At 42.1% G+C, this 25556-nt stretch overlaps 1 protein-coding gene across 3 annotated transcripts in view; it reads right to left on the bottom strand.

Moving 5' to 3' along the window:
• LOC121616825 (vacuole membrane protein 1-like) overlaps positions 1 to 25556 on the bottom strand; it is a 54003-nt gene that overhangs the window by 28152 nt on the left and 295 nt on the right. For 2 of the 3 annotated variants that reach the window (XM_041951642.1, XM_041951641.1), the window contains exons 1-5: positions 23918 to 23958; positions 22550 to 22640; positions 20303 to 20413; positions 7296 to 7538; positions 3644 to 3775 (exon numbers count right to left, since the gene is read on the bottom strand). In XM_041951642.1, coding sequence (XP_041807576.1) covers positions 3644 to 3775; positions 7296 to 7538; positions 20303 to 20413; positions 22550 to 22640; positions 23918 to 23949 — 609 coding nt within the window. In that variant the 5' untranslated portion in view covers positions 23950 to 23958. Of the gene's footprint in view, positions 1 to 3643; positions 3776 to 7295; positions 7539 to 20302; positions 20414 to 22549; positions 22641 to 23917; positions 23959 to 25045; positions 25185 to 25381; positions 25479 to 25556 lie in introns of those variants that run through there. The other variant, XM_041951643.1, reaches the window with a different exon arrangement.

Here is a 25556-nt window from a genome sequence, read left to right as displayed (position 1 = left end):
TTAGAAAAGGCATGACTTCATTATTCTTGAATAGCTCTGTTGAATGAATGAAAAAAAAAAAAACCCAGAGTGCTGTGCTGCTGTGCATCACGTGCACTTGTGGCAGGAAGTTGGCACGTGCAGGCTGGGAGAAATACCACTGGGTTTAAGTCAAACTGCTGGCACCTACAAACCTCTGTGACTAGAGCGAAGGGGACAAAGTCAGCATCTTAATCCAGCTCTGCTGCCACAGGGTGGAGAGTGTGTGTGGGAGAGTCTGAGTCTGAGCGTGTGTGTGCGTGCGTGTGTGTGTGTTAGGGAAGTAGGGTTGAAGGAGTGTCACATCCTTGAGGACAAAAGTTAACTACTTCCTGTTAAATGATTGATCCAACGACATCGACGTTTCTTCAATCCAATGGAGGCTGTTTCCACTTTGGCCAACTACTATTGATTGTCAACTTTCAATCAAAAACTTTGACACAAATCCACAGCAGATTAATGCCTCCATGCCCACCTTAAACTGTAGAAAAAGGGTAAAAAGTGGAATAGTGAAAATCAGAGAGGTGTTGCGGGATCTCCTTGAGCGAAAGAGGGAACCCAGAGAACATCCAAGTAACGGTAAAAGCCCTGGCGAGAAAGAAAATGTTTCCGTATGTGGCAGGTCCTCGCTGGTGCTAGCAACCTGCCTCCAGATGCTGTCCAATCACATAAGCATTCATTACATACATACACACGGCTGCCAGATATCATCAGAGAGAGCGCGAGAGAGCAATGCACAGTGGGAGACGAACAGTGCGTGAGAAAGAAAAAGAGCATAGGAAGAGAGAGACAGAAAAAGAAACGATGTCAGAGAGAGAGCAGGACTACGGCTGGGTACTGAGACAGCAGCATGCAGCGTCACTTCTAGTCTGCCCTCGTACGGATGCGAGACAAACAAGCGATGCTCCTCCTGCGTCACACTGTTTGTTTGGGAAAAGACGCACAGGAGCTCTTCAATGCTGATGATCATTTATACAAAATCTCCTCTTCGCCACACCGGCCGCTCGTCTCCCTCTTCCACTGTCTCTCTGCTTTCTCTCAGTTTCGGTGGGAAGCGCCACTTTATCAGTAAGTGATGTCAGAGCTCCACTCTCACACATGTGGTCTGAACGCCAGGGCTGCTGTTGGTGCCAGCCCACCCAGCTGTCCGCAGCATTAGCACTTGTGGACCTTACAGCAGGTGCCGCACCGCTGCCCCTTGTTATCCAGCAGCAAGGATTCTTCTCGCCACGTTTTTTTGTGACTTCCTTTAATCTGTTTCAGTATCAGCGTCTCAAAGGGTCTCTTCTGTGCTGGGAGTCAGTTAAACTATGCTGATAGTGAAAAGTGGGAAACGAGGCTGACGCGGTATTTTCCTTCCGAAGAATAACGCTCCAATTACACACATAGAGCAAATCCCATTTATGAGAACTCAGTGTTCACATACCTTTATTCTGAAATAATATTTACATTATTTATTTAAAGATCATTTTGTATACTGTATTTATATACTTACTTAGATGTATTTTATTATGGATGGTCAAAATGCTGTTTCAGCCAATGTCTACCCAGTTCAATTTTAAGAGACTCGGGATAGCCAACATGTGATAATGACAATAGATCACCTATTGCAGCTTGGAGGAAGTTTTGTGAGTATGTGACCCAGAAAGAGGAAAAACAGCTGCCTTGCTATCAACATAGCTCAAAGTTCAGAGAGAGTCGTGTAATGAGGATGTTCTGCCACTAGAAATGAATGCAGTAATTCATTGATAATATGATTTTTAGCGTGACTTTTTGTCCAGGGGCTCCTAAACAGGTTGATGTGGGAGAGAAGAGAGAGGGAAAGAACCATATGACTGGTTATGTGCTGACTTGTAACTAAGTCCATTGAAAGATAATAATGGTGACAATAAAATCCATTTTAGTACTTTTTATACATTCTTGAATTTGCATAAGAAAAAGTCTAATTCATTCCAGTGAAACACACAGTAACTACTCCACACATCCTGTCAACCCCATATTGATAAGAATGAAGTGATCAACCTGTTTGAAGATAATATCTTGCTTTTAGAAACTCTGACACTCAAAACAACACTGGAAACAAGCAAAATCCTGCTGGTAAATTTTTCCACTTATTCAAAACAAATGGCTAGAATTTGTTTCCATTGCTTTTGACATTTTTTTTCATGAAACAGGATGTCGAGGCAAAATGTAGTGATTCAAAGACTATGATTTAAGTGATTTGACACAAATGGAAAAAGGGATTATTGGGCTGCTCCATCACTGAAATTTGAATCAAACTTTCAAAGACTCTGCCCTTTACTGAGGTTATGCACAATGTATATTTGTTTTCCACCTTACAGAAAAAAAGAATATGGTAGCATTTTAAAATAAATACAAATGTGATTTTTGTGACATTTTTAGCATATGTAAGCAGACAGAGGAACAACACATCTGGGGATACAAGGAAACAGCATATCAAAGATGTGGATTTCAATGTATGGCACTGGATCAGAATAAATGACTTGATAGAATTAACTTTTTCCCCTTGTTTCTCATTTCTAATCCAGAAACATGGCCTACTATATACTTTTCAGGCATTTTTCCTTTTGGAATTCCTGCATTATGAAAGACAGCATGCCAGTACTGAGTGACTCACTTGTAAACTATGAATCCTGTATGCATTCTGGAAAGTAAAATGAATATTGTAAAGAAGAAAACCATCTCTGAATCACTCAGGAATGCCCTGATATCTGGGATACCCTCCTTAAAAAACAGGACTTATTTGTTAACAGCCTGGTACTGTTTGCTACAGTACAGTTGCAAAACAAGAGTAAGTGAATCTGTTGTAAAGTTCAAATCCATTTATGGATGCAGTTGTTGTACTGCACTTGACCTGTCTGACCGTCTGACCCACACTGCTGGAGAGAGAAAAACATTCCTGAGGATGAAGACTGTGTCAGGACAGACAGGTCTGATGAAAAACCTTTACAAAACCACACGCATGTTTCCCCTCATTCCTCCTCCTCCATTCATAATCACAAGAGGGTGGAAAAATACATATTTATAATGAGCTGTTAGGCATTGTTGAAACATTTGCAGGGTTGTTTGATATGAGAACATTTTTTTTTTTACAGGGAATTTCAAAATAAAGAGCCGGAAACGGCGGGAACATTTTACTAGACTGCATCATTGCTGTTCTCTTAGTCATAATGTTGTGAAAGCACTTGATTCCCACTGTACCGTTGAGACCCTGAGGAAGGGCTTGGTCAGTGCTCAACACACACACACACACACACACACACACACACACACACACACACACACACACATACACTCTCTCACACACATATACACATATGCAGCAGGGAGATTGCTATGGCTGATTTTTTTTAAATGCCAGAACTGTGAAAAATCAGCACCAAAAGAAAACTGTTTGAAATGGTACAAGTGCAACAGAGTGATAAAGAACAAGCATGCAAGTGCAAAAGAGCAGAGAGGTGAGAATGAAGTGAAGCAGGTAGAAGCAAAAGTTGTGGCTTAACAAGATGAGATGATGGGGAATGGATGGACAAGGAGGAGGAAGTGAGGGGGGTTAGAGAACAGAGGTCAATGAAGAGGCTGAAAATGATGCAGCGTGCGTCACCTGAGCAGACTCAGTCTGGTCCAGCATTTCCTCAAACCTCTGGTAGTCCTCGTCATCGGGATCGGCGCCGGACAGCCGTGCCGCCCGGGCCATGAAGTAGGGAGGAAGCTCTCCTATAGCTGTGCCTGCACCCTGCTCACACAGAAACAGAGACGCCCATACAGAGATTGTTAATTACCGTTGCTCAGCTGTTCATGTTTACAGTACGCCCTGACGTGATGTTATTCCATATATTGTTTTGGCAACACAGGATTCTGCTCCGTCATGCCAATAAATCTGAATTCAACATAGCTTTCTGACAGAGACAGAGAGAAGTTAGCTGTTTGTTTATTAAATTGTATTTAGATGATGTGGATGATTTTATTACTTTATACTGTGCTTTTTATTATGAATTAAGTAGTGTGGTTGTAAAAATGCAACATTTGTCTTAATATCATATCATCTTAATTATTATAACAAGCACATTACCATGGTTCCTGGGGGGTTAATGGAGCAAAAATATCAATATCCACTATCCAAAGGAGCTTGCAAAGCTTGACGTCTGAGATTGTGCGATCAGAGCACTTAATGGGAATAAAACGGAAAGGATTTACGAGAACAAAAATACCACAGATTATTAAACGATCATGGATACATAAAACACAGGCCCAGGGAAGGTGAAAAACCAGATGCCACCTCTAAACAGCATATCAACACACCACACTGCTAACTGCTCTGTTCCAATCTATTTTGGACATGTGGAATGCAGTGATTCTGGAAAATTTAAGAAGTGCTAACAAGCCCAGAGGGTCTACAGGAACCAAGAAATCGATATCTAACAGCCAAAAGGAGCTTGAAGCTATAAAGCGGTGGAGCCTGTGTGATTGAGGGGGGCTTAACAGGAAGAAAGCGGAAGTGATTTGAGGGAAATAAATCCTCAGCACTTGGTCGGTTCACCAAGTTCATACCGCCAAAACATGAGGACGGGGGGAGTAAGGGGTGAGGGGGTGAGGGCTACAGACTTAATTAACACAATGAAAACAGCCGCCAAGAAATGCAGTGTTTTTGGAGTTGCTCACAGCTCATTACTTTAATGTTTCCAGGCATAGGGGGAGAGTAGGGGTGCAAGGGGGATGAGAGAAGATGCTAAGGATACAGTTGGTGTAAGTAACAATTACAGATTGCATGTAGATGATTTCAAGTCCCAACACATCCCTAACATCACACACTCCACAGCAATGACACAAATGAAGCTCTTGAACTGAAATTCAGTTCTTAAGGTGGAACGAGCACAAAATCACAGCATCAATCTCTCACACAGAAGACCATGACTAAGTAATCGCAGCCGCATTACTTGTATATAGTTGGATGGCTGAGCCAGAAGATGATTAGTGAGTAGTTAGCAACCATGGCAGCGACAACAAGCCCAAACAATCATTCTCAGGAGGCGGGGCTATCCCAAAACCTGGCAGACTGCATCTTTAATCTGGACACCCTGTTCTCTTGTTAACACTGCAGTCTTTGATGAAATCTGCCAGTTTTTTCTCATAATGGAGACGTGCCCTAATCTCCCTGGCAGCTGCTCCATTCAATAGCTCTGCCTCTGTTTGTGAGCGTGCATGCGCCTGTGTGTGCGTTTTTTGAGGGGGCAGTGAAATACGTCCACCTGCACAGTGGTGGTGTTTGAAGTGGAGCACTTTAGGGAGCTGCAGTAGTGGACAGAGAGGCTTCAAGAGGGAACAAAAAGACACAAAGAGAAAGGAGGAAAGAGAAAGGAGAGAGGAGGAGAAGAAGAGGTAGTGGTAGTGGTGGTGGGGAGGGCAATGTTTCTTGTCTCATGTCACCAGCGTATCCAGAGGACGACAGGCTGGCAGGAGGAGGGGGAATGCTGGCGCGGGTGGGCACAACAGGTGTTTCCAACTGTAGCGCTGACAAGCCTCAGCCGAGGCCATGCCAGGCTGAGGTTACAGGGATATGGTGGTGAATCCAAGAGGATTGGGCGCGCGCACACACACACACACACACACACACACCTACAATATCACATGATGCACCAATCAAAGACACAGACATTTTAATAAACAGGATCATTGTGCCTGCAGACACACACTAAGTAGGATGTAAGACGGGGGTGTATGACATGAAGCTATTGTAAGGGGTAAAAGGTGAGGATCACAGCATCATTTATTCCAGTATAATTTTGACACTATCTTAATATTTAGTTTTAGCATATAAAGAAAGTGGTTATTGTAGGGGTTAGAGGAACGTAGTGAAAATGTGTATGCGTGTCATTGTATGTATTCAATTCAATTCAATTTAATTTAATTTATTGATATAGTGCCAAAGCACAACAAAAGTGTATGTGTGTGACATTAATGTATTATAAACAATAAGGAAGCCTGAAGGCTAATTACAGTAGGGAGCAGGTTGAGGAAAGCCTGCTTGGTTCCTGTGGAGCTCCCGGTAATGAAGAAGTTCCCCCTCACAGACACCATAGACCCTTCCACATTACATAGAACAGGGAAACAGATAACAAAGAACGATAAAACTCATGTCATACGTTACTGACCAAGTTCTCTTTTCTCAATATTCAGCAGTTCTGCCTTTCTCACGATAAAAAAATAAGGAAACTGCAGACAACAGTGGACATAAAAAAAACTGTAGTTTCAAAGACGTTGACGAAGGTGTGTGACTTCTACATCACTGTGGCACATCTGTTCTTGTTCTTGTCATGTGTCCTGTATGTGCATATGAGAGTAGTACACGCAGTTTCGTGGTAATTCTGAGACATGTGTGACTCATTGATAAACCACCAGAGCCTCAATCTAAGTGTAACTAAAAATTCAGTCCAAGCTTTAAACAGAAACTCTGACATTATAAACTTCAGCATTTTATTTTTATATATTTCTACTATAAAGCAATAAAAATGTTTACTTTCTGGCCCTGAAAAAGTTCGCAGATCGAAAATATTTCATCTTTCTCAGCAGCCACAAGGCTGGTTAGAGGTGTGAAACCACTGACACTGCATGGGGAAATTCACGGTAAGAGGCCGGGGTTTTCCAAGCAAATGAGTTATCATTGAATACATTTGCACCCACAGAATGAATGCAAATTTGCATAATTTCTAGCTTGAGACTACTACGCCTACCGACTGGGAGAGGCATTGCCAAAAATAATGAGTAAGTAATCAATAGCAACATGTAACAGTGATTCTAAAATTAGTGAGCAGGGGCCGTGGAGTGTTTCACATGGGAAGCCAAGAGATCTAAAAGATGTAAATAGTTCTTTGTATAAAGATGTTGACAGAGAGACACACTTTTTACTGTTCTCATACCACAGCATGAATTGCAAGTTAACCTAGAAAAAATCATGGTCCTTGGCATGTATAGTTTGACCCTGCCTGTTCAAATTTGGTAATTTTCATGTTTCTACCACCCTCTATCTTTTAAAAATGCATGGTCATTCTGAAAACAAGAGTGCTTTTCTAAGCTCCCAAGAAACTGCCATTTGGGAGATATGAGGTTTTCACCTGACAGCAACAATATTTCAAAGCACACAGTCTTAATAATGGTCAAACCTATGGCGGATGTGCAAGGTCTATTAAAGCTTAACTCTGCGCAGATTTCCTGCTCTGTAGCTGTTCTACAGTGTGCAGGGTGTAACAGGCACTCACCCACATACAAGCTTCTAGGCGGACTTTGGAGATGATGGTCCAGAGAGAGATGCTTCCTTGGATAGCTACCGATCCCACCGCCCCATCCGCTCCTGCAGCCTCCACGCCCACCTGCTCAGCATCAGAGCCTGGTGCTGGTGCTTCCTGCTGGGGACAGACTATTTGGTCTGGATAGGGTGGCTCGGGGAAATCCACTGAGCCACATTCGTAGGCCGCCAAGGTCACTGATGCTATGTGTGGTCCCTGAGAAATAGAGAGAGAAAGACAGAGAGGAAGATGAAGAGAAAAAGAGAGAGGAGTAAGAAAAAGAGTAATGTGAGTCCACCTGTTGGAAGCAGTTTTGAGTCAGAGGAAGACCCCTACTCTATTAGCATATGGAGGAGGGATCGCAGTGAGTCAAATACTGATTGATAACATGATGACAGCTGTATGTGGGCCAGTATCTAGGCTGTGTCTCCAGTGGCTACAGCAGTGGAACTCTTTCTCTGCTTTAAGAGTCAATTCTGCTTTCCTTTCTGCATGAGTTAAAAAGGCTATTAGGAAACAGAGAAAACACATACCTATTATTAAGCTGGGGCATTATGCAAAAGGCTGCTTCATGCCGTTTCAAAACATACAAGACAGTCAAAGTGTCAACGAGGAAAGGGTGGTGGGTGAAAACAATCAAAAGGTGGAAAAAAAGCTGGGTTATAGAAACCATTTCCCCAGTCATCTTACCAAGGTGACATGCACATACACACACAAAAACAAATATAGCAAAGCTATATGTGTGCGCTCCCAGGAAAGCAATATTAATGAAGAGCAGCAGAAAAAGAGGCATGTCTTCAAAAAAGAATTTATTCATATTCTTCCTGTAAGAATACTTTAAACTTAAGGACCTGCTGTCTTTGATAAGGCCTGGTCTGGTTTACATTTCTGGCTCTTGTTTATTTATTCGTCTCAGTTAGGCTTCCAGTGAGAAAACAGAGCAACCAAAAGAAGGAAGAGAGGTGCAAGTTGTACTTGTGGATGGTCAAAGTCTATTGAGCGGCAGACTTTGTGTTCTTGACTTGGCAAAACCTAAAACAAACCATCCCATTATCCACAATGCTGCTGAGTAGAGAGACTCCGAAAGGCCACACACATACACATACGCACACAGAAATACTAAAATAAAGAAACATATCAAGAGGTGAAATCTCCATTTCCAGTATCAGCATCAGCATTGGTCTTTTGAGGTCTACTTTCTCTAATTGCACCTTTATTATTATAGACATGAACAATTTCAGATTCTATTGTGTCCTCACAAAAGAGTTTAATAATAATATTAATAAATAATTTATCATTAAATGGTTGGACTCCATTTAACACCCTGCTTTAAAGGGTAATTTCATGTAACACCTGTTTTCATGAGTAATTTAATTTCCTATTTAGGTCAAGGTAAAAGTCAAAATGTGAGTGCTGGTTTGTTAAGCAGAAAAGGGGACAAAAACTACAACAATTCCTGTGAAAACTATGCTAGTCTTCCCACATAAATTTAGTTATCAGTTATAAAGATTGTTGTCTGAGAGGAACAAGGAAACTATTTGTACAAATGCCCGTTGGTCATTCTACACTGACTCATTATGACAATAAGGTTGATAACATCGTCTGAGTGCACGATGTTTGATTAAGCCGTATACTGAACAGGATCCAGTCAGGAAGAAAAGGTCATGCAACTTTGCATTTCCTCTGTAAGAACGCATGTTACACACTGAACAATGACCGGGATGGATCTGAATGGACAGAGATGATCAAACAAGTCAGTAACACTAGCGTGATCCCTGCAAATAAAGGCAGGTCCATGGAGTGGGCCGATGTAAGCGGCCCCTGTGTACTCTGTCTGTTCCATGTGTTTACACTCATGCGTATGTGTGTGTAGGAAGGGTGCTCCCAGTGACGCACGGGGGCAGTTTGGCATTACGCAATGTAGCGCAAAAGCAAATCTGGCAAACCTGGGGTGGGGCTGGAACTTCCGGAGCTGTATGGGACAAGGCAGGACAGGACGGGACGTGGGAGGGCAGGACAGTGGCGTATGAGGCAACAGGAAACAGCCCTGTCTTCTCTAGGAACAGTGCACTCCCTTTAGATGACACAGATTAGTTTCTGGACACAACATAGTAGCAAGCAGGCACAGTCACATCATTCATTGATAATCTAAAAATATCACCTCCAAGACTGAAAAAGAGAAACATCTGATGCTGACACACTTGTTTTCTTACAAAAGCAGTAGAAAAATGGGAAAATCTGAAGTAACCCAGAGGGAGAGGTCAAGAAACTCCCAGCACTGACCCAGTCAGACTGGATACTCCAAAGTTTCATATCCTCCCCATTGACTCTCCAGTGGGATCTCTCTCTCTCTCACACACACACACACACACACACACACACACACACACACACACACACACACACACACACACACACACACACACACACACACACACACACAGATTCCTTAAGCAGAATGTTTGTGTCACTGAGAACGACTATATTCCTCTTGCTCACACATTCCACCTCTCAGGTAATGTGTGTTTACCAAACACATGGAGACAGGCTGCCAACAGAGAGTGTTGCGTGACTCGGAGTACCTGCTCTCTCTCGCTCTCTCTGTCTAATGCTGTGTCACTGCTTCTCACCTTACACAAAAGCCCAGTCATCTCATGTTGTCCAGGTGACTCACCATTAATCTACAACCCAACCCACAGCATCCAGGTAGCTGCCGTCTGTCTCATTTTCTTTCAAACTTTGTGACACACACAGACAAAGAGGCACACAACTGCACATTCCATATACTAGGAAGGCAGAGTAGATGATAAATATCAGGAGAAAATATAAGATACCCAAGAAATATTATTTTCCACCTTATACACTGTTTATTTTAAACAAGGTAAAGTGAGGGTTTATGTGTGCATGCTGAAATAACAATTCCACCTCCTAACTGTGTCTACTTTGAGATTTGCCTGATACTGATGTGTTTGCAGCCACTAAAATACACATCGGTACTAACAGAGGCACAAAGTTCCTCTCTCTGACCCTATGGGATCCACAATGGAGGCAACATTGCTGGCATTCCTGTGGCGACCTGCAGAAACCAACGCCTGGCCTCCAAAATGAATGGGATCCCCACTCCTGGATATGAGTACATCCACACAGACTCTGAGGAGACACACACAATTTGGAATCTGCATGTGTGTTGACAATATATCGCCACTATAGAGCACAGCACATGTCAGTGAGAGCACAGGGTCAAAACAGTCAAAGTATGATTATCAGTGTGAGATGTTTAAAAGGAATAGTCCCAAACATTAAACTTAAGCAAATTTCCATCTGAAGCCCTATTCAGACTGGACCTCTGTCTCCAGGGATGCAGGGTAATTTTGTAAGACCTGCCTTGATGAGAGGACTGACAGATTACATTTACATTTGAATTATGTCCACTTCAGAACGTGATGTAAATGTAAATGCTACAGACTGGGGACACTGTTTCCCTTATTGTATTTCCATATTGTCCACTTTAGAGCAGGCTATGTCTTTGAAAATTAATAATGCCAAACGCTGTTTTCTTTTTCAAGTTAGTCTAAAATTGCATTTTCATTTTGTCCACTTTAGAGCATGACAGAGTTGGAGAATAATCTAATTCTGTAGAATGGGTGAACTCTGAACTACAGACTTTTTGGCATGCTGCCAGGGGCTGGCAAGCTATCACTTTCATGATGGACTGGGTCTCTTCCACAGAGGAGTTACATGCATTTTCTGAATTCATTAATATTCTGTGGGCCGGATGTGGCTTGCGGGCCGTCATTTGACTATCACTGAAGTAAACAATGCAGGAGTTAACATATTTTTCTTTAATGGATATGTAAATGCTGTATGAGGAAGGAAATGCACTCAACACATTTTGCTGAGTAATACTGAATAATTGCATAACTTTTTGTTTGTTTACAAAAAAAACTTTAGGACACTGAAGATAATAGGAATTGGTGCTCCTATTAATTACCTGAGCCCAAGCAGTTCAGTGTGAGCCCTGTTACAAAATATCAAAGATGAGTCTACAAAGACAGCTGTGGGATAACATTTGCTAATTCATAGCGATCTTTGTGGCCAATGTTGACATGATGAGGTTGAACTGATAAATTAATTTGGTGTGTGGTAAATTGTCCCTTCATCTCTATCCTGGACAAATGACAGGGACTGGGTTATGAGCAAGGCAGTTGCTAAAGCACATGAACGGAAAGGAGCTTCCTCTCACTGCCAGAGCAAGAACAAAGTGTGCGTCAGTGTGCTGACTGAAGGAGGATGTGAAAGCTGGTTGGCCAATAGTTGCTGCTGAGATGAGCTACAGACACAGACTGTCGACCACCTGCTCTGCCCCACAGGGTCCAGCACCACTGTTAGAATAGCATTGACTTGTTAAACACTTGATATGTCACACAATACTTTCTTTTGAGTGACCTTGTGTGTCACTGACAGTGATATTTACATTAGTTCAGCAGACACACACACTCATAGCTTAATATACCAGCGTAGGCGTGATGACTTGAATTGCAATTCAGTCTGTGCAAGAAGGGGGCTTTTTACATTTTAAATTATAACTACTGTTTCACTCTGTACGCTGAAACGACGCAGTGGAGTGAATGCACTCAAGATGAAATTTCATTACGTATCACATCGAGTTTCAAAAACCAATACTTTTTCATTAGGAAGCAGTAGCACACACCAGCTACATTCAAAGTGTCGGCTGTCTGTAGGTTATAAATACATTTTAAAAACCACTGAAATTTCCCCTTGCACGCCTTAAATGTTCTGTACTGGCCTATACTTTAAATTACCAAAGATCAAAGAGGTACAAATTATAAAGGGAAATACAAAATTATACGACCCCTAATGTATTGTTTTTAATCAGGAGATCCTACCAGCCCATAATCATCCTAGCCGCCATTCGTGGCATGGACTCCTCTTGTTAGTTTATGGTGGCAAATGCAGTTGCTTATGAAGCCCCAAACCAGACTTTAATGGGTGACCATAACCTGACCAGTTCTCAGTGACCACCACCGCAGGATGGTCCAGTCATTAACAGGTCGCTGCGGTTGTCAAGGGCCATTTAAGCACATTAGACACGGTCCGGCTAGCATAACCTGTTAACCGCTTCTTACAGTGGGAGACTGCTGGAGGCAAAGCGGGGCAAACATTAGAGGTTAGTTCGTTATGAAGAAGCCCTGGTCGGGATCTCTGAGGGAGGTAACAGAACGCTGGACTGAGGCCAGTGATGGAGCAGAGACAGACAGGAGGGGCAGGGGGTGTTTGGAGGTGGGTGGTAAGCACACACACACACACACACACACACACACACACACACACACACACACACACACACACACACACACACACACACACACACACACAGTGAGATGCTGGAGGTTTGAGGGGCTGGTCCCAGTGATTTATTCATGTGGTTTCACCATATGACTTCATGTTCAGAAACCTCTCCCTGACTAGCAGACAGACACACATTCTGACCCCCCACTGAGTGACAGTTTATACCCCCAAAAGACAACACTTTCATTTTAATTAAAATGATTTGAAACTGACTTTATATTTAATGTACAAACTCAGGACAACAATTGCAAGTCAAATAACCTCACACTGTGCAATCACATTCTAAAAGGAAAACTGAAAATTGTAAATATGTTGTGTTCATTTGCAACAACTTAACCGAGCAGGGGTTACATTTGAATCTTTCTAAAATTATTTCTGATCATCATTATTGAGTGATTAATTTGCTGCTAAACTATGTTTTATCACTCATCACAACCACTTCATAATATTTTTTCTCTGTTAACCTCACCAGTTCAAAAGTGGCAAATGAAAATAATTCTAAATGAACCGAAAAAGTACTGTGTCTAAAAACACAACAAAAAGCAGTGAAATAATCATGCTGTGTACTTAATCTAGAGTTACATAATATTGTAATATTTTGTACAAAACATAGATAACATACTATGTAAAATTGCATTTGAAATCTACACAACTTTTTTACAAATCACAATTGGAAAACTTTTTTTTGTACTTTCTACTTTATTTATTTTCAGTTTTGTTGCATATCATCACAATGAGAGCTGAAACAATTTGATTAATTAAAATAAATGGCAACTAATCATTTAAGTCTAGTGTTTTTCCAATAAGTACTCCAAATGTTTTCAGGTTCTCACCTGCTTTTCTTTGACTTATATGACAGTAAATTGAACATTTTTGGGTTTCAGACTGTTAGTTGGACAAAGTAAGCAATTTGAAGATATCACCTTCGTCACAATTTTCCCACATTTTATAGATGGAGAAAATAATCAGTAGACAAACCAAAAATCGAAATAATCATTCGTTGTAGCCCTTATGACAATAAAGAAATTATAAAAATAATTATAAACTCAAAAAACAATAAATTACATATGCTGATGCATCTTACATTCTCTCAGGTTGATGATGCTTTGAATTAATTAAATCAAAGCACAATGGGTGTACATTCCGTCTTTGAGTCTATTCCATTTTTGCAACATACACTACAACAGGGGAACAAAATGTTGGTAACCATAGAAAGTCCATCAGGTTACAAAGAAGGCTGATGCAGCAACTGCTACACAGAGGCCCCTGAGGGTGTGTGATGGTGTGACGGGGCATTGAAAAGGACCGAGCGACCTTTATGTTAGAATTTAATAACAAAACTTTGCTTCAAATAAGTTAAACACCTGCGGTCTGCCAGCGGTGCTCTGGTTTGGTCTGGTCAGGTTTGGCTTGTTCTGGCAAGGTTGTTGGTGCCATTCCAGACTGGCTACACACTAAGTCCACTTTGGCCCAGAATTGGCTTCCTGTGGGCTCTGTGTGTATGTGTGTGTATGTGTGTGTGTGTGTGTGTGTGTGTGTGTGTGTGTGTGTGTGTGTGTGAGAGAGAGAGAGAGAGAGAGAGAGAGTCTTTCAGAGCGATTGGTTATTGTACTTGGTATTAACAGGACTCCCGGGGCCTTCAAGACACAGACAGACAGACGCATGCCTTGGATGGCTGGAGTGTGACAGTTAAGATTGAGAAGCCATTAGAAACAACACAAACAAACCCCCACATTTACACATCTCTCTGGTATTCATCCTTAAAGGAGTTTGGTGAAGTCACAAGACGTTTGGGCAGATCCATGTCTCCAACCTCATGAGGAAGAAAATGAATTACTTCAAAATCATAGATAAAAGCAAATGTGCTCTTTGCTTTTTTTGGCTCCTCTTTTCTTTGCCAAAGGAAGTAAAAAGTTTTTGTGGCATTGCATATTTAAAGCCAAAGTTAGATAATTCCCCTCACGAGCAGCTGCAGATGCATTACTTACCAGTTTAAAATTCCCAACCAACGTCTCTTTATGGTCTGTAAGTAATACTGCCTGTTCAGTAGTATGAGGATCAAACCCAAGCGATAAGTTCTGACACACAATCTACGTAGATGTAGTTAAAAATTAACAGCTCTAAATTGAATTTAAGAGGTGTTGAAGTTAAAGCGAGAGATCCGTTACTGCAAGCCAGTGGTGAGTCAAGAGTAGCTTTTCAGCTTTTCAAAGAACTGCTGAACCTGATCCTGATGTGTCACTCATGTTCTGGGTAACATGCATGCAAGGTATCAATTCGCTCCTTGGTCAACAGAAGAGACTGTTTGACACACAAAGCACGCACAGCAAAGGCAAGGCAATTCTGAATCAATATCTTGGCATTGTTTATATGTGTGTATATATATATATATATGCAGTAAATTCACACCCATCAGTAAATTCAACTCTTTCTAAAGAGCTGACACAGAGCCTTATCAGCTCTGAGTTCAGAAACAACTCTCTGATCAACACTTGTCAAGAGATCATAAAAACAAAAGGCAAACAAAACAAAAGAAACACTGGTGGAAAATTTAGTCCAGGTCATAGAGACCTGCAGGAGTGTGTGACTCACAAATCAAACAAAGCAACCAGGTTTCTGTCTATGTGAACGAGAAGGTGCCCTATTGTTTGCTTCTGGGATTGTAGCAAGACTCGTTACCGTAAAAGACAATGGTCATGTGACACACACACACACACACACACACACACACACACACACACACACACACACACACACACACACACACACTTGTCCTTTGTCCAACACATGCCATGCTGTGACCAAGTTCCTCTCACCCTCATATTCTTGTCAGACTATGAATGTGCGGGGGGACTGCACTTAACTGTACAACAGCATACAAGCGGAGAACCATAAGGACTTGAGCAGCAGTGTGTGAAAAGAAAGAAAAGACAATACAGGGACAGTGTGTGGAAGCCACACTCTCAGACCTGTGCAGCGCTTGCAGCGATAGCTGGCGCTAATTAAAGCTGTGCTCCTGGTAATTGCCAACAGCCAAAACTTAATTTTAGGGGGTTTGCTGGGGAAAATCTGTATATTCTACACAAACCTCCTCTGCAACCCATAATTTAGCAATCCTAAAAAAACTGAATATAGAAAACTACACGATGTTGCTTTATTTAGCTGAGCCACTGGTTTATTTTTTGAAAGACAAGGGACTGTAAATCAAGAGTCATAAACACGCTACAAACATGGTTAGTTTTTTTTTTGTTATCCCATAGGATTTGTGTTGTTTTTTCCCCAGTGGCTACTGACATTCATGCTCTCAGAAAGACACAACATGTACACCTCTCGCTCATAAAACAGCTCAAACCCAAGAGGGAGAGAAAAAAAGACTACCCTAGTTGCTATTATGTAAACAGCAACGTGCGCGGCTTCAATTATAATGACTTTAATTCTTTGTTGCTGTTGATTTAACGTTGAGCACAACAATTTTCATGCTGCCCATAATGACTTAATGGCAACAGCCATTACTGAAAGTAATTTAATGGTGGATGACTCAGATGAGCTCTCTTCTAAAATATTTACAGCATTCCCAAGCTTTCAAGAGTCACACTCATCGCTAACCCCTTCTCGGTTAAAAGAGGATTTATGAAGGGCAGTGACACTAGTTGTTACTAGAAAACAAATACTTAAGAACCTAAGTGGGGATGAAAGCCGGTCCCACTCATAATTTGATCTTCACAATCATTATGGTGGATACATGCGCAGGTGCAGGACTTTCAGTGTGCGTACGTGTGCATGCGTGTGTACTGATCCTCGCCTCTGCAGCCCCTGTCGAAATGAGATCTCTCCAGTGTTCCTGCGTGATTTTATTGTTTTCATGGTCTGTATTATAAGCACCCACCCACTACCCCCTCCCTCAGAGCAGCTGGATAAAGTACACTTGATGGTGTGCCAAGAAGTGTGCTTTTTTTCTTCTGTACGCTTGAGTTGCAGGGTTTTATCTTCCTCCAATAACTAGTCCTGTCCATGTACAATGATCTCCCGCAGTCTCAGCGGGATGCAAACACAGAGAGGAGACACAGGGCAGCAATTGCCCATGTCAGGGAACAGGAGAGCTGCCACTTCTGCTCTGGTTTCATGCACTGGGATGGTTTGCATGTTACTGGTTCTGCATCCCCCTCTGCTGGTGACTCGACGGTATTCTCATGTCAATGTTGCTTCTTGCCAACCGCTAAGGATGTGTGCTGTCAATATGTGATGTGTCAACATTTATTTCTAACAGAACCCCTATTTGCAGTAAAAGATTGTCATGTCAATTTCAGAGAGGTTAAACAGAAACCTTCTTGCAGTGCCCAGTTCAATGAAGTCAATGTTGCGTTGGCAGAGAAAAATGTGACCACACATTTACTGTAACTGGAGGGAAAGAAGGAATTAGCTTCAATTAGGGAGCAGAGGCCCTTAAATAAGTCAGAAAAAGGACAGACACATGATGCTGGTGGGAAGGTAGGGGAAGTCACATGACAACACAGTCACATGTTATGTCATGTGAAAACAGCACTACAGAGGCCCTTAATGGTTACTGGACATGCTAGTATTCATGTAGTATTCGTATAAGGTTAGTAGAAAACTGGTGTGCAGTGAAATGCATTTGTTGGTAGTTAGTAGTTTTATGTTTCACTATGCTCTCCAATTATATGATATATTGTGGAGTCTTGTCAGTTGTTATATTTTTAGGGTTTTTTTTGTCAAAAAGTCCAAAGTCCAAACCTTTCAAACTCATTTTTGTTTTCCAGATCTTAATTTGCCACGGAGACAATATATGAATCTTCAGCTGTGACCTTTATGTGAATAAAAATATTGATACTTGTTCATGATATAATCATACAACATTGTAAAGTATTTCACTATGAGTCTGCTCTGGTTTACCGTCATCTTAAGACCACTGGCACCCTCTACTGACTGTTAATAATAATGACCTGAGTCAGGTGAAAACGTTTTCCTGACAATTTATGAATCAGTTAATATTTACTAATGCAAGGTCTTAAATAAACTTCTATCAATAAATGAATTGGTTAATCTATTAATTTCTATATGCAATATTTAATGACTGAGTATTATCACAGTAGATTTGATTCTAATATACAATACTATAGCAGAATGTAATCTAAACTATTTTTGCAGAATAATCTGGTGCTGCTGCAAGTAACAATGATTTTCATCAACTATTCGTCTTAAGATTTTTTTTCTAGATTAGTTTGGTCTATCAAAGTAGAAAAATATTAAAATTTGTCCTTCACAATTTCCCAGAGCCCAGGGTGACGTCTTCACAAAACGACAAGAAAATGAGTTTCTCATCATGGAAGCAAAAGATAAACAGATAATATTCAGGTCTCAGAGGCTGGAACCAGGGAATTGTGCTTGAAAACTGATTATCAAAACTGTAGCTGTCAATTTTCTGTCTGTCAAGTAGTGGATTCAACGACTGGTTGTTTGAGGTCTGCCCTGTGGTTTACTCAGTTCCTCACAATCAGTGTTTTCATCAAATTGTAGACTGGGTGAAAAGCTGTGCAATAAAAATTCATTGTAGCACTGTGTACTACCACTGGTGCACTCGTATATCACTTACAGTGAAACTATGGTGGTGTTCTTTCCAAATGTTGACATGGGTGTAAATCAAGTTCAAGAGCTGGTAAACACCCAGGCCAATTCAGCTCTCATTTCTAGCACATTATTAGGTCTTACGGACAGGAAAGAAAACAGTGCCAGAAAGGTCAGGCTGCAGGTGTTACACTTGTAAATTTGAAGGGACATCTTAGCAAGTGTTCTAAAGTGATTTGACCCAGTTATAATGACTGACCCAGTCCTAGTTCCTCAAAGCAGGACAACATGTCTGCTGGCACTCAGCGCTGTTCACTAACCACAGAAATTCTTAAATTTTTTTTACTGCTAGAAATCAGAAATATCTGTCAGGACCCAGAAATCTACAAAATCACTTGGGAATCTCAATGGCTCCTTTAAAACAGCCTTTCTATAGAAAACAAGATGTATAATTATAATTCTCTGAGGTCAGTTTTGTGCTTCTTATTTGTGGTTTAGGTTCACAGTGAGGAAGAGAGGAAGCAGATACTAGATCAGACAGGGTTCCTTATATAAACATATAATGGTTAGACTAATAACCCAGGCCAATATTAGGCAACAGGTTTATTAAAATTTGAATGCCAGCCAAGGCACAACATTCATCTTCAGAGTAATGAATGATCGCTGACCACAGACTATTTTCTTAATATTTGATCTGGATGTCTGACCAGAGAAGTCATTCCAGTGTGGACAAGTTGGGTTGCCATCAACAGGTTCAGTTCTTGTCAGTCTGCACAAGCCTGCAATTTTTCAATGTTTATAGCACTGTCTCATGGTCTAAATGCAGTTTCAGAGGCGTTTACTACCAACAACAAGTCCATTCGATGGGAAACACAGAATACATAAAAGTGCTATTTTTTCAGTGGCAAACAAGACAAAAAATTTTAAACATCTGATTTGAATATCTGCACAAAAACATCATGTATCAGTGGATTGAATCCGAAAATATCTGCACTAGTATCGGCCTTTAAAAAACCATATCAGTCAAACTCTATAAAAAATGCAAGACAGCAGCTCTAGCAAGGAGCACTAAGTTCTGTCATGAACTCAGTGACACTACAACCTGCAGTAGCAGCCACGCACACTAGATGGTGACATCCCACTTTAAAACCCTCTGAAAAACTGAGCTGGGCCACTGACAGAGAGTAGGAAAAAAACTCTCAAATTACATTTGGAGCGCCAGAGTTTGGCTTTTAAAAACAGCAGAACGGAGGACACGCACTTCAAAGTTTCCAGTTCAGCTCCACTGGGCAAGGGCACACGAGTGCAACAGTGGACTCCCTGATGACAGATGGACTCAGAGCAGTGAAGACAAGCAGATGTTTTGGGACGTGATCTGATCAGCAGTAGAGACCCAACACCTCCCCATGCTCAAAACAGAGCAAGACCAGTGAGAGCTGGGGGGAAAACAGAAAGAAAGAGGAAGGGAGAAGGACAGGGGGAGTAAAAGGGGGAGCGTAAGTAGTGAGAGACATAAAAAGGAGAACGAGTCAGGGGAGGGAGTGTAAGAGAAAGTGAGAGTGAGCGACACAGTGGGGAGCAGGAGACTGGGGAGAAAGGAAAGAGAAAGAACTCAGAGAGGGGGAGGGAGAGAGTTTTTATCCTCGTGTGCACTCAGTCAGAGGGGTCAGTGAGTGCGATTGTTCCTGGACTGCCTGTCAAAACAGTGCGGCTACCACAGCGCCTATTCATCTCCGCCCCGCTCTGAAATGCACACGCACACAAACCCATACTAACACACTCACGTATGCATGCGCAAATGCATAAGGAGCCTTCGAAAGCTTTTAATAATGCTCTCCCTAAAGCCTTAGCAACAACCCAACACCAGCATCAACATAGCCTTTTGAGACCTGCGTCACTGCACCACCATTACCTACTGTGTTTGAGTTTCATTTCAGTTGTCATAAACATGCGCAGGCAAGAGAATAACTGCAGAGTGAAAGTGGCGGGCAACTTGTCATGGAGAGTCACAGAAAACATTTTCTTACCAGGTAAAGGAGGAAAGTGTGCAGGCCGGTGCCAAGACCCACCGAGGACAGGATGCCCAGGCCAACCCAGTAGGCGCACCACAGCGTCTTCTTCTCCATGTAGCGTACATACTGCAGAGGCCAGAGAGAGGGACGGTCAACCACATGGCAGAGACACATGCACAGAGTGTGAGGAAAACAAGAAGGGGTGGGGGGGGGGGGCACAGAGAGAGGAGGGGAGGGACAGACACAGAGTGAGAGAAGGTACGGGAGTGAAAGTGTGCAAAACAGAGGGCACTTAAAAGGGTGGGAGAGGGCAAGTGAGTGGTAGAGAAAGAGAGGGAGAGGAAGAGAGTGGGAGAGAGACCTTTTTAGAGACAGAGGTTGTTGTTGAGTTTAGAGGACAGAGCCGTAGGGTAGGAGTGTTCAGCACACTGATAGAAGAACAGCTCCATTATTCTTGATGGTGGCAGCCAGCTCTTACACAACTAGTAAAGTAAGGCAAGCCAAGATATCTCTATCTCTCTCTGTGTTCCTCTTCCTCCTGTTCATACACCACTATCACTCCATCTATCACTCCGTTTACACCTCCCCCGAGCCAGGCAGGTTGTTTTCAGGAGGAAGCGTGGAGTGTGTAGATTACGGGAAGAAGGGAGGGGACTGACGGGTGGAGGGGATTGGGGGAGCGTGCTCTGACCAAAGACTTCATTTCCCAGGAAACCAAGCAAAACAAAAACACCACATACTGCCTCTCTCTTTGCTGGCAGAATGCTGGGAAGTGCAGTGCCAGCCATGGGCAATTGTTACGTGTAGTTACTAAGAACTGATTACACAACTCCCGACTCTGCTTATAACAGTGAAAAAATGTGTCATGGCAGTGGGTCTCAGTATACTTCAGCAGACTGCAGGAAAAACACAAAAAATTGGAAAAATATATATAATATAATATATAGCATAGCCTGCTTTGGTTTACACTCATAGTTCCAGGAGCATACTCTGTGGACGTAAGGGATTAGCAGGTAAAACTGCAGCTTTGCGGGAAGTGAATAATTAAACTATTGTGATGTAAGCACACTCTCACAAGTACACACTTGTTCGAGATGATGTTCATGCAGGTATCCTCTTACAGGCACTGTTCTTACATTGTGAATCCCGCTCTCTGCCTTGATAACTATATGGGACAGTTGTACTATAATCAGACTTAATGTCAATATGTACGACCTAAATAAATAGTAAACAGGCTGAATTAAATAAAACTTTTCAACCTTAGTAGGAGAAAGCAATGGTGCTGATTGAGTGCCCTTGTTAAAGGACACTTCAACCTGTGGGCAGGGGGAGCCAGGGATCAAACTACCACTCCTTTAATGAATAGTAGCGGTGTCGATAGTCGGGGCTGTCGATTTTCGATTTTGAAAATTGATCGAAATGAGCTTTCAGTGAAGTCAAAAGCAAGATCTGTGATTCTGTCAGGATTTTTTGCTCTCAACCCCCACCTTCTCACGCGCATCCAGCATGTCTGAAGGACAAAAAAAGCATTTCAAAGATGAAACAGCGTATCTTACCGACAGCCTGCAGCTGCACTTTTCAATTTGACAGCATGGACACTTTTGGAGTAGAAGATGATGGAGAAACTGAACAGGAAAATCTTCCTGCTTCCCTCCTGCAACATTTTGCCTGCCCCATAAGTTAAGACAATGACAAAGTACAGTTTGTAGGCTGCTGTGTGTGTGTGTGTGCGCGCACACTGCTGTACAGAACCATTCTGCCATCTAGTGACTCTATTTTTGTTTTGTGTTTAACAGTTTGTTTGAAATAAGTTGCTGTTATCACTTAAAAAAAAGTTTTAATCGGACCACATGGCCTGAGTGTGGTCCATTCATACACAACACTTTTGATCTTTACAAATCAGGACTCAACAGACTAACATAGTCATCAATGCTAAAAAAAAAAGTTGTTAATTGAAACTGTAAATCAGTGTGAATCAAATTGAATTGTGGATTTGGAGAATCATGAACCACTCTACCTCCTGAGCCATAGTCACCACAAACATGTCTATAACATTCAGTGTTATGGTGGTAAAAACGGTAAGGAGCTGTCACCTAACCCCTCTAAATACTGAGTGAATTATATCCTCCTGTAAAAGACCCAGACTTCATGGTTTATGTCAGCCGAACAAGGTGAGAACTGAGTTCAGGTGCTGAACCTCCACAGCAGCCACAGTATGGTTATAACGTACTATATTAAACAATACTTAGAGTATTCAATCACCTTCTGGTGTGTTCCTTCAATACAGTAGGCAATGGAGAGGAGGATAAGCAGGATCAGCAGGCCAAACACAGTCTGTCTTTGCTGCCAGAGCCTGGGTGAAGAAGAACAGAATGAAGGCGGAAAGTGATAAATGCAGGTGTGAGGGGGCAGAGGTGAATGGTAATCAAGGCGGGGAGGAAGATGGTGAGTAGGGAGGACGAAGTGTGAGGGCAGATGAAAAAAAGATGAGGAATCATTAGATGCATGAATGAGGCAGTATTAGTGAGAGGACAGGATGCAAATCTTTGGTGGAGAGGACGTAATTTTCATTTCAACTTCAGGGGAGAGGGACATCTGCAGGAAACCAGTGACACGCTGCATATACAGTCACAGTAACCCTTTGGTACAGAACATGACAACCTGTATTGAGAAAAGCGCACGTTTACACAGTAGGGTGGCTAAATGATTGTCACCTGTGCTGACATTAAGAGAAAATGGATTCACATTAAGACAAATTCATGATTAGCACCTTAAAACTAAAACATAATTGAGTCCTTTTTTAATTTAACGTTTGCTACATAGATGTATCACTGTTAGCTAACAATCAAATCATGACACGCTCTAAAAATAGCTAGCTTTAGCTGTTAAATAACTGGCACACAGAACGAGTTAGCGCCTTAACTTAAACTACTTCAACTATATTTTGCTAATAATAATAATGATAACATGTATATTATAATATGTGTACTTTTATTCAGAGTGTTGAATCAAAGACTTACTTACTTAGTGCTAACGTTAGCAAGCTAACAGCACAGAAACTGGTATTTGTTGCTATGTAAGCTAACCCCAGCCGGAGTGTATTTTGGTTTAAGTAACGTCCTGGGACGCAGCTGAATGTCGTTAGAAGACGTTAGCCACCAGCCGTGATAGGTTCCGGTCAGTCTAAATGTCTGACTTCACCTTTTTCTTTCTCTGTCACATCAGCTAATTGACTTACCGGTTTCCCGGGAGGCTGGGTATGTCAAAAGTGACATGACATGTGACAAAAGAGCGCCGCGACCACTCCTGCCCAGCCCCTCCCCCGGTCAGGTGCAGACAACATCCCTCCTTGTACAGTTTTGCAGTTTTGGAGGCAATTACTTGCTCATAAGCTGCTGCAGGTTAGTTATTTCACTCCATATGCATATCCATACATGACTGTAGGTCACCTGTATCACACTGAAAAACTGGTCCTCATCGCTCTCTGGCTTATGTCTTTAAACTGCTCTCTAATGTTTCCAGATCATTTGTGTCTTGTGGGCAACAGAAATTGTATTGCACTTCTATTGTGTATATGGTTTGTACATGTAGAATTTCAAGTAATTTTAATCATCTGATTTCAGTACATACCACCATCCCAGTCCTCCCTGGTTCACCACCATTGGCCCTGTTTACATCCTGAGCAAAGCCAGCGCGGAGCCACAACACTGAAGCGTATGTTGCCCAGAGGACTCCCTGTGCATATGCTTTAAATTACAAACCACTTCTATCAACATACAGGATAAACTTCTCTTCTCTCTCCTAGGCTAAGTGGTAACGTGCTCACATGACCCCCCCCCTGCAGCAGTCACAGCAGCATGTGTTCTGAGTGTCGGTGAACAGCAGCTTCCTTCAGTCAGAACGCTGCTCGTGGTGCTTGCGGCTCACCACATCCTCTTGTAGTTTAGAAAATAAACACGTTGTCCTTACATACTTAACCACAAAGGCCTCCCTGAACGTACACTCTGACCTTCTTTTGCGCCCTCTGTGTCAACAAAGATTTTTAGTTGTATATGTCAACATATTTTGTGCAGCGTGGGGAATTTGTCATCACAGCAGACTCTGATGTAGTCTGGTCTGATGCCGGTGCTGTGTGAGAAGGTAATGTTGGACAGTGAGGTGGAAAGACCCGGTCAGCTCAGTGAGGATGAGGAGTAATGAGGGGAGAAGAAGATAAGCAAATCCTGTAATATCTCTTTTGTCTTGCATTATAGGTTCCTCTGACTGAAGACTAAACTGTAAGCGAGAAGGCCTTCCGGGGTCATAGCACTGAGACAATCATGGTCACTTCCTGTCTGGTCATATGTGTGTGAGTGTGTGCATGTGTATGTGAGATAGTGTGGAGAGTGTATGATGGCTTTTTTTCCACAACCATCATATACTCCTTTTTGCCTGAGACTGACAAGCAGCACTAGCTCCTTTATAATAAAACTAACGTCACAAAAGCACAGCTTAGCTGCTGTCAGAATCACCACATGAATAATGCATAACAAAATCATCACATACTGGAATTGATGCTTTCTTGGCCACCCAAGTGCTTTAATCTCACTAAATCATAGTTGGAGTTTTGACTCCTCAGGTGTAAACTTTCATTGACCAGATGCATTTGTTCATGCTCTGCAGCCGGTCAAATGGAAAACAGAGAGAACACCTGAAGTGTAATGCTGCAGAAACAGGGCAGTGTTTTGGGGGGAGGTTGCATCTCACCCTTGGCCTCACCTCCATATCCACTCCTTAACGGTGATGAGCAGTTCCAGGGTGAAGTAGTGGAGTGTGAGCAGAGGTTTCCTCCATAGCACCAGAGTTTCACGCTCCTCCCTCTCCCTCTGTGTTCTCTCATCCACAGACAGCTCTGAGTCTAGTCACACAGTGAGGGTATTGCAAACACACACAAATGTCCATTAGAGGAATTAACATTTTGACACAAAACTCATGCAAGTATAACAAAACCTTTATCTCAAAGGCATTTTAGCACTGATGAACGAATATAAATGTATATTTAAGCATTGGTTTGATCTGTTGCTCAGCTGTATATTAGATGTCTTTTGCTTGTACCTGCCAGCTCTCCATTCTGCTGTTCCTTGACACCAAGACGCCGCTGAGGTATTTCACTTTCAGCCGAATGCTCTGCCATCGTATTCACCAGAAAGTGCTGCTGAGAGAAGACACGCCTTCAGCACAGCATCACACACTCCACATCGTACGCTGCAAATCTGAAACTGACACAAGC

The sequence above is a fragment of the Chelmon rostratus genome, chromosome 14 (assembly GCF_017976325.1).
Source record: "Chelmon rostratus isolate fCheRos1 chromosome 14, fCheRos1.pri, whole genome shotgun sequence".
NCBI classification, from domain to species: Eukaryota; Metazoa; Chordata; class Actinopteri; order Chaetodontiformes; family Chaetodontidae; genus Chelmon; species Chelmon rostratus.
Note: the sequence above shows the minus strand (reverse complement) of the source record. Positions and strands in the feature narration are given on the sequence as shown.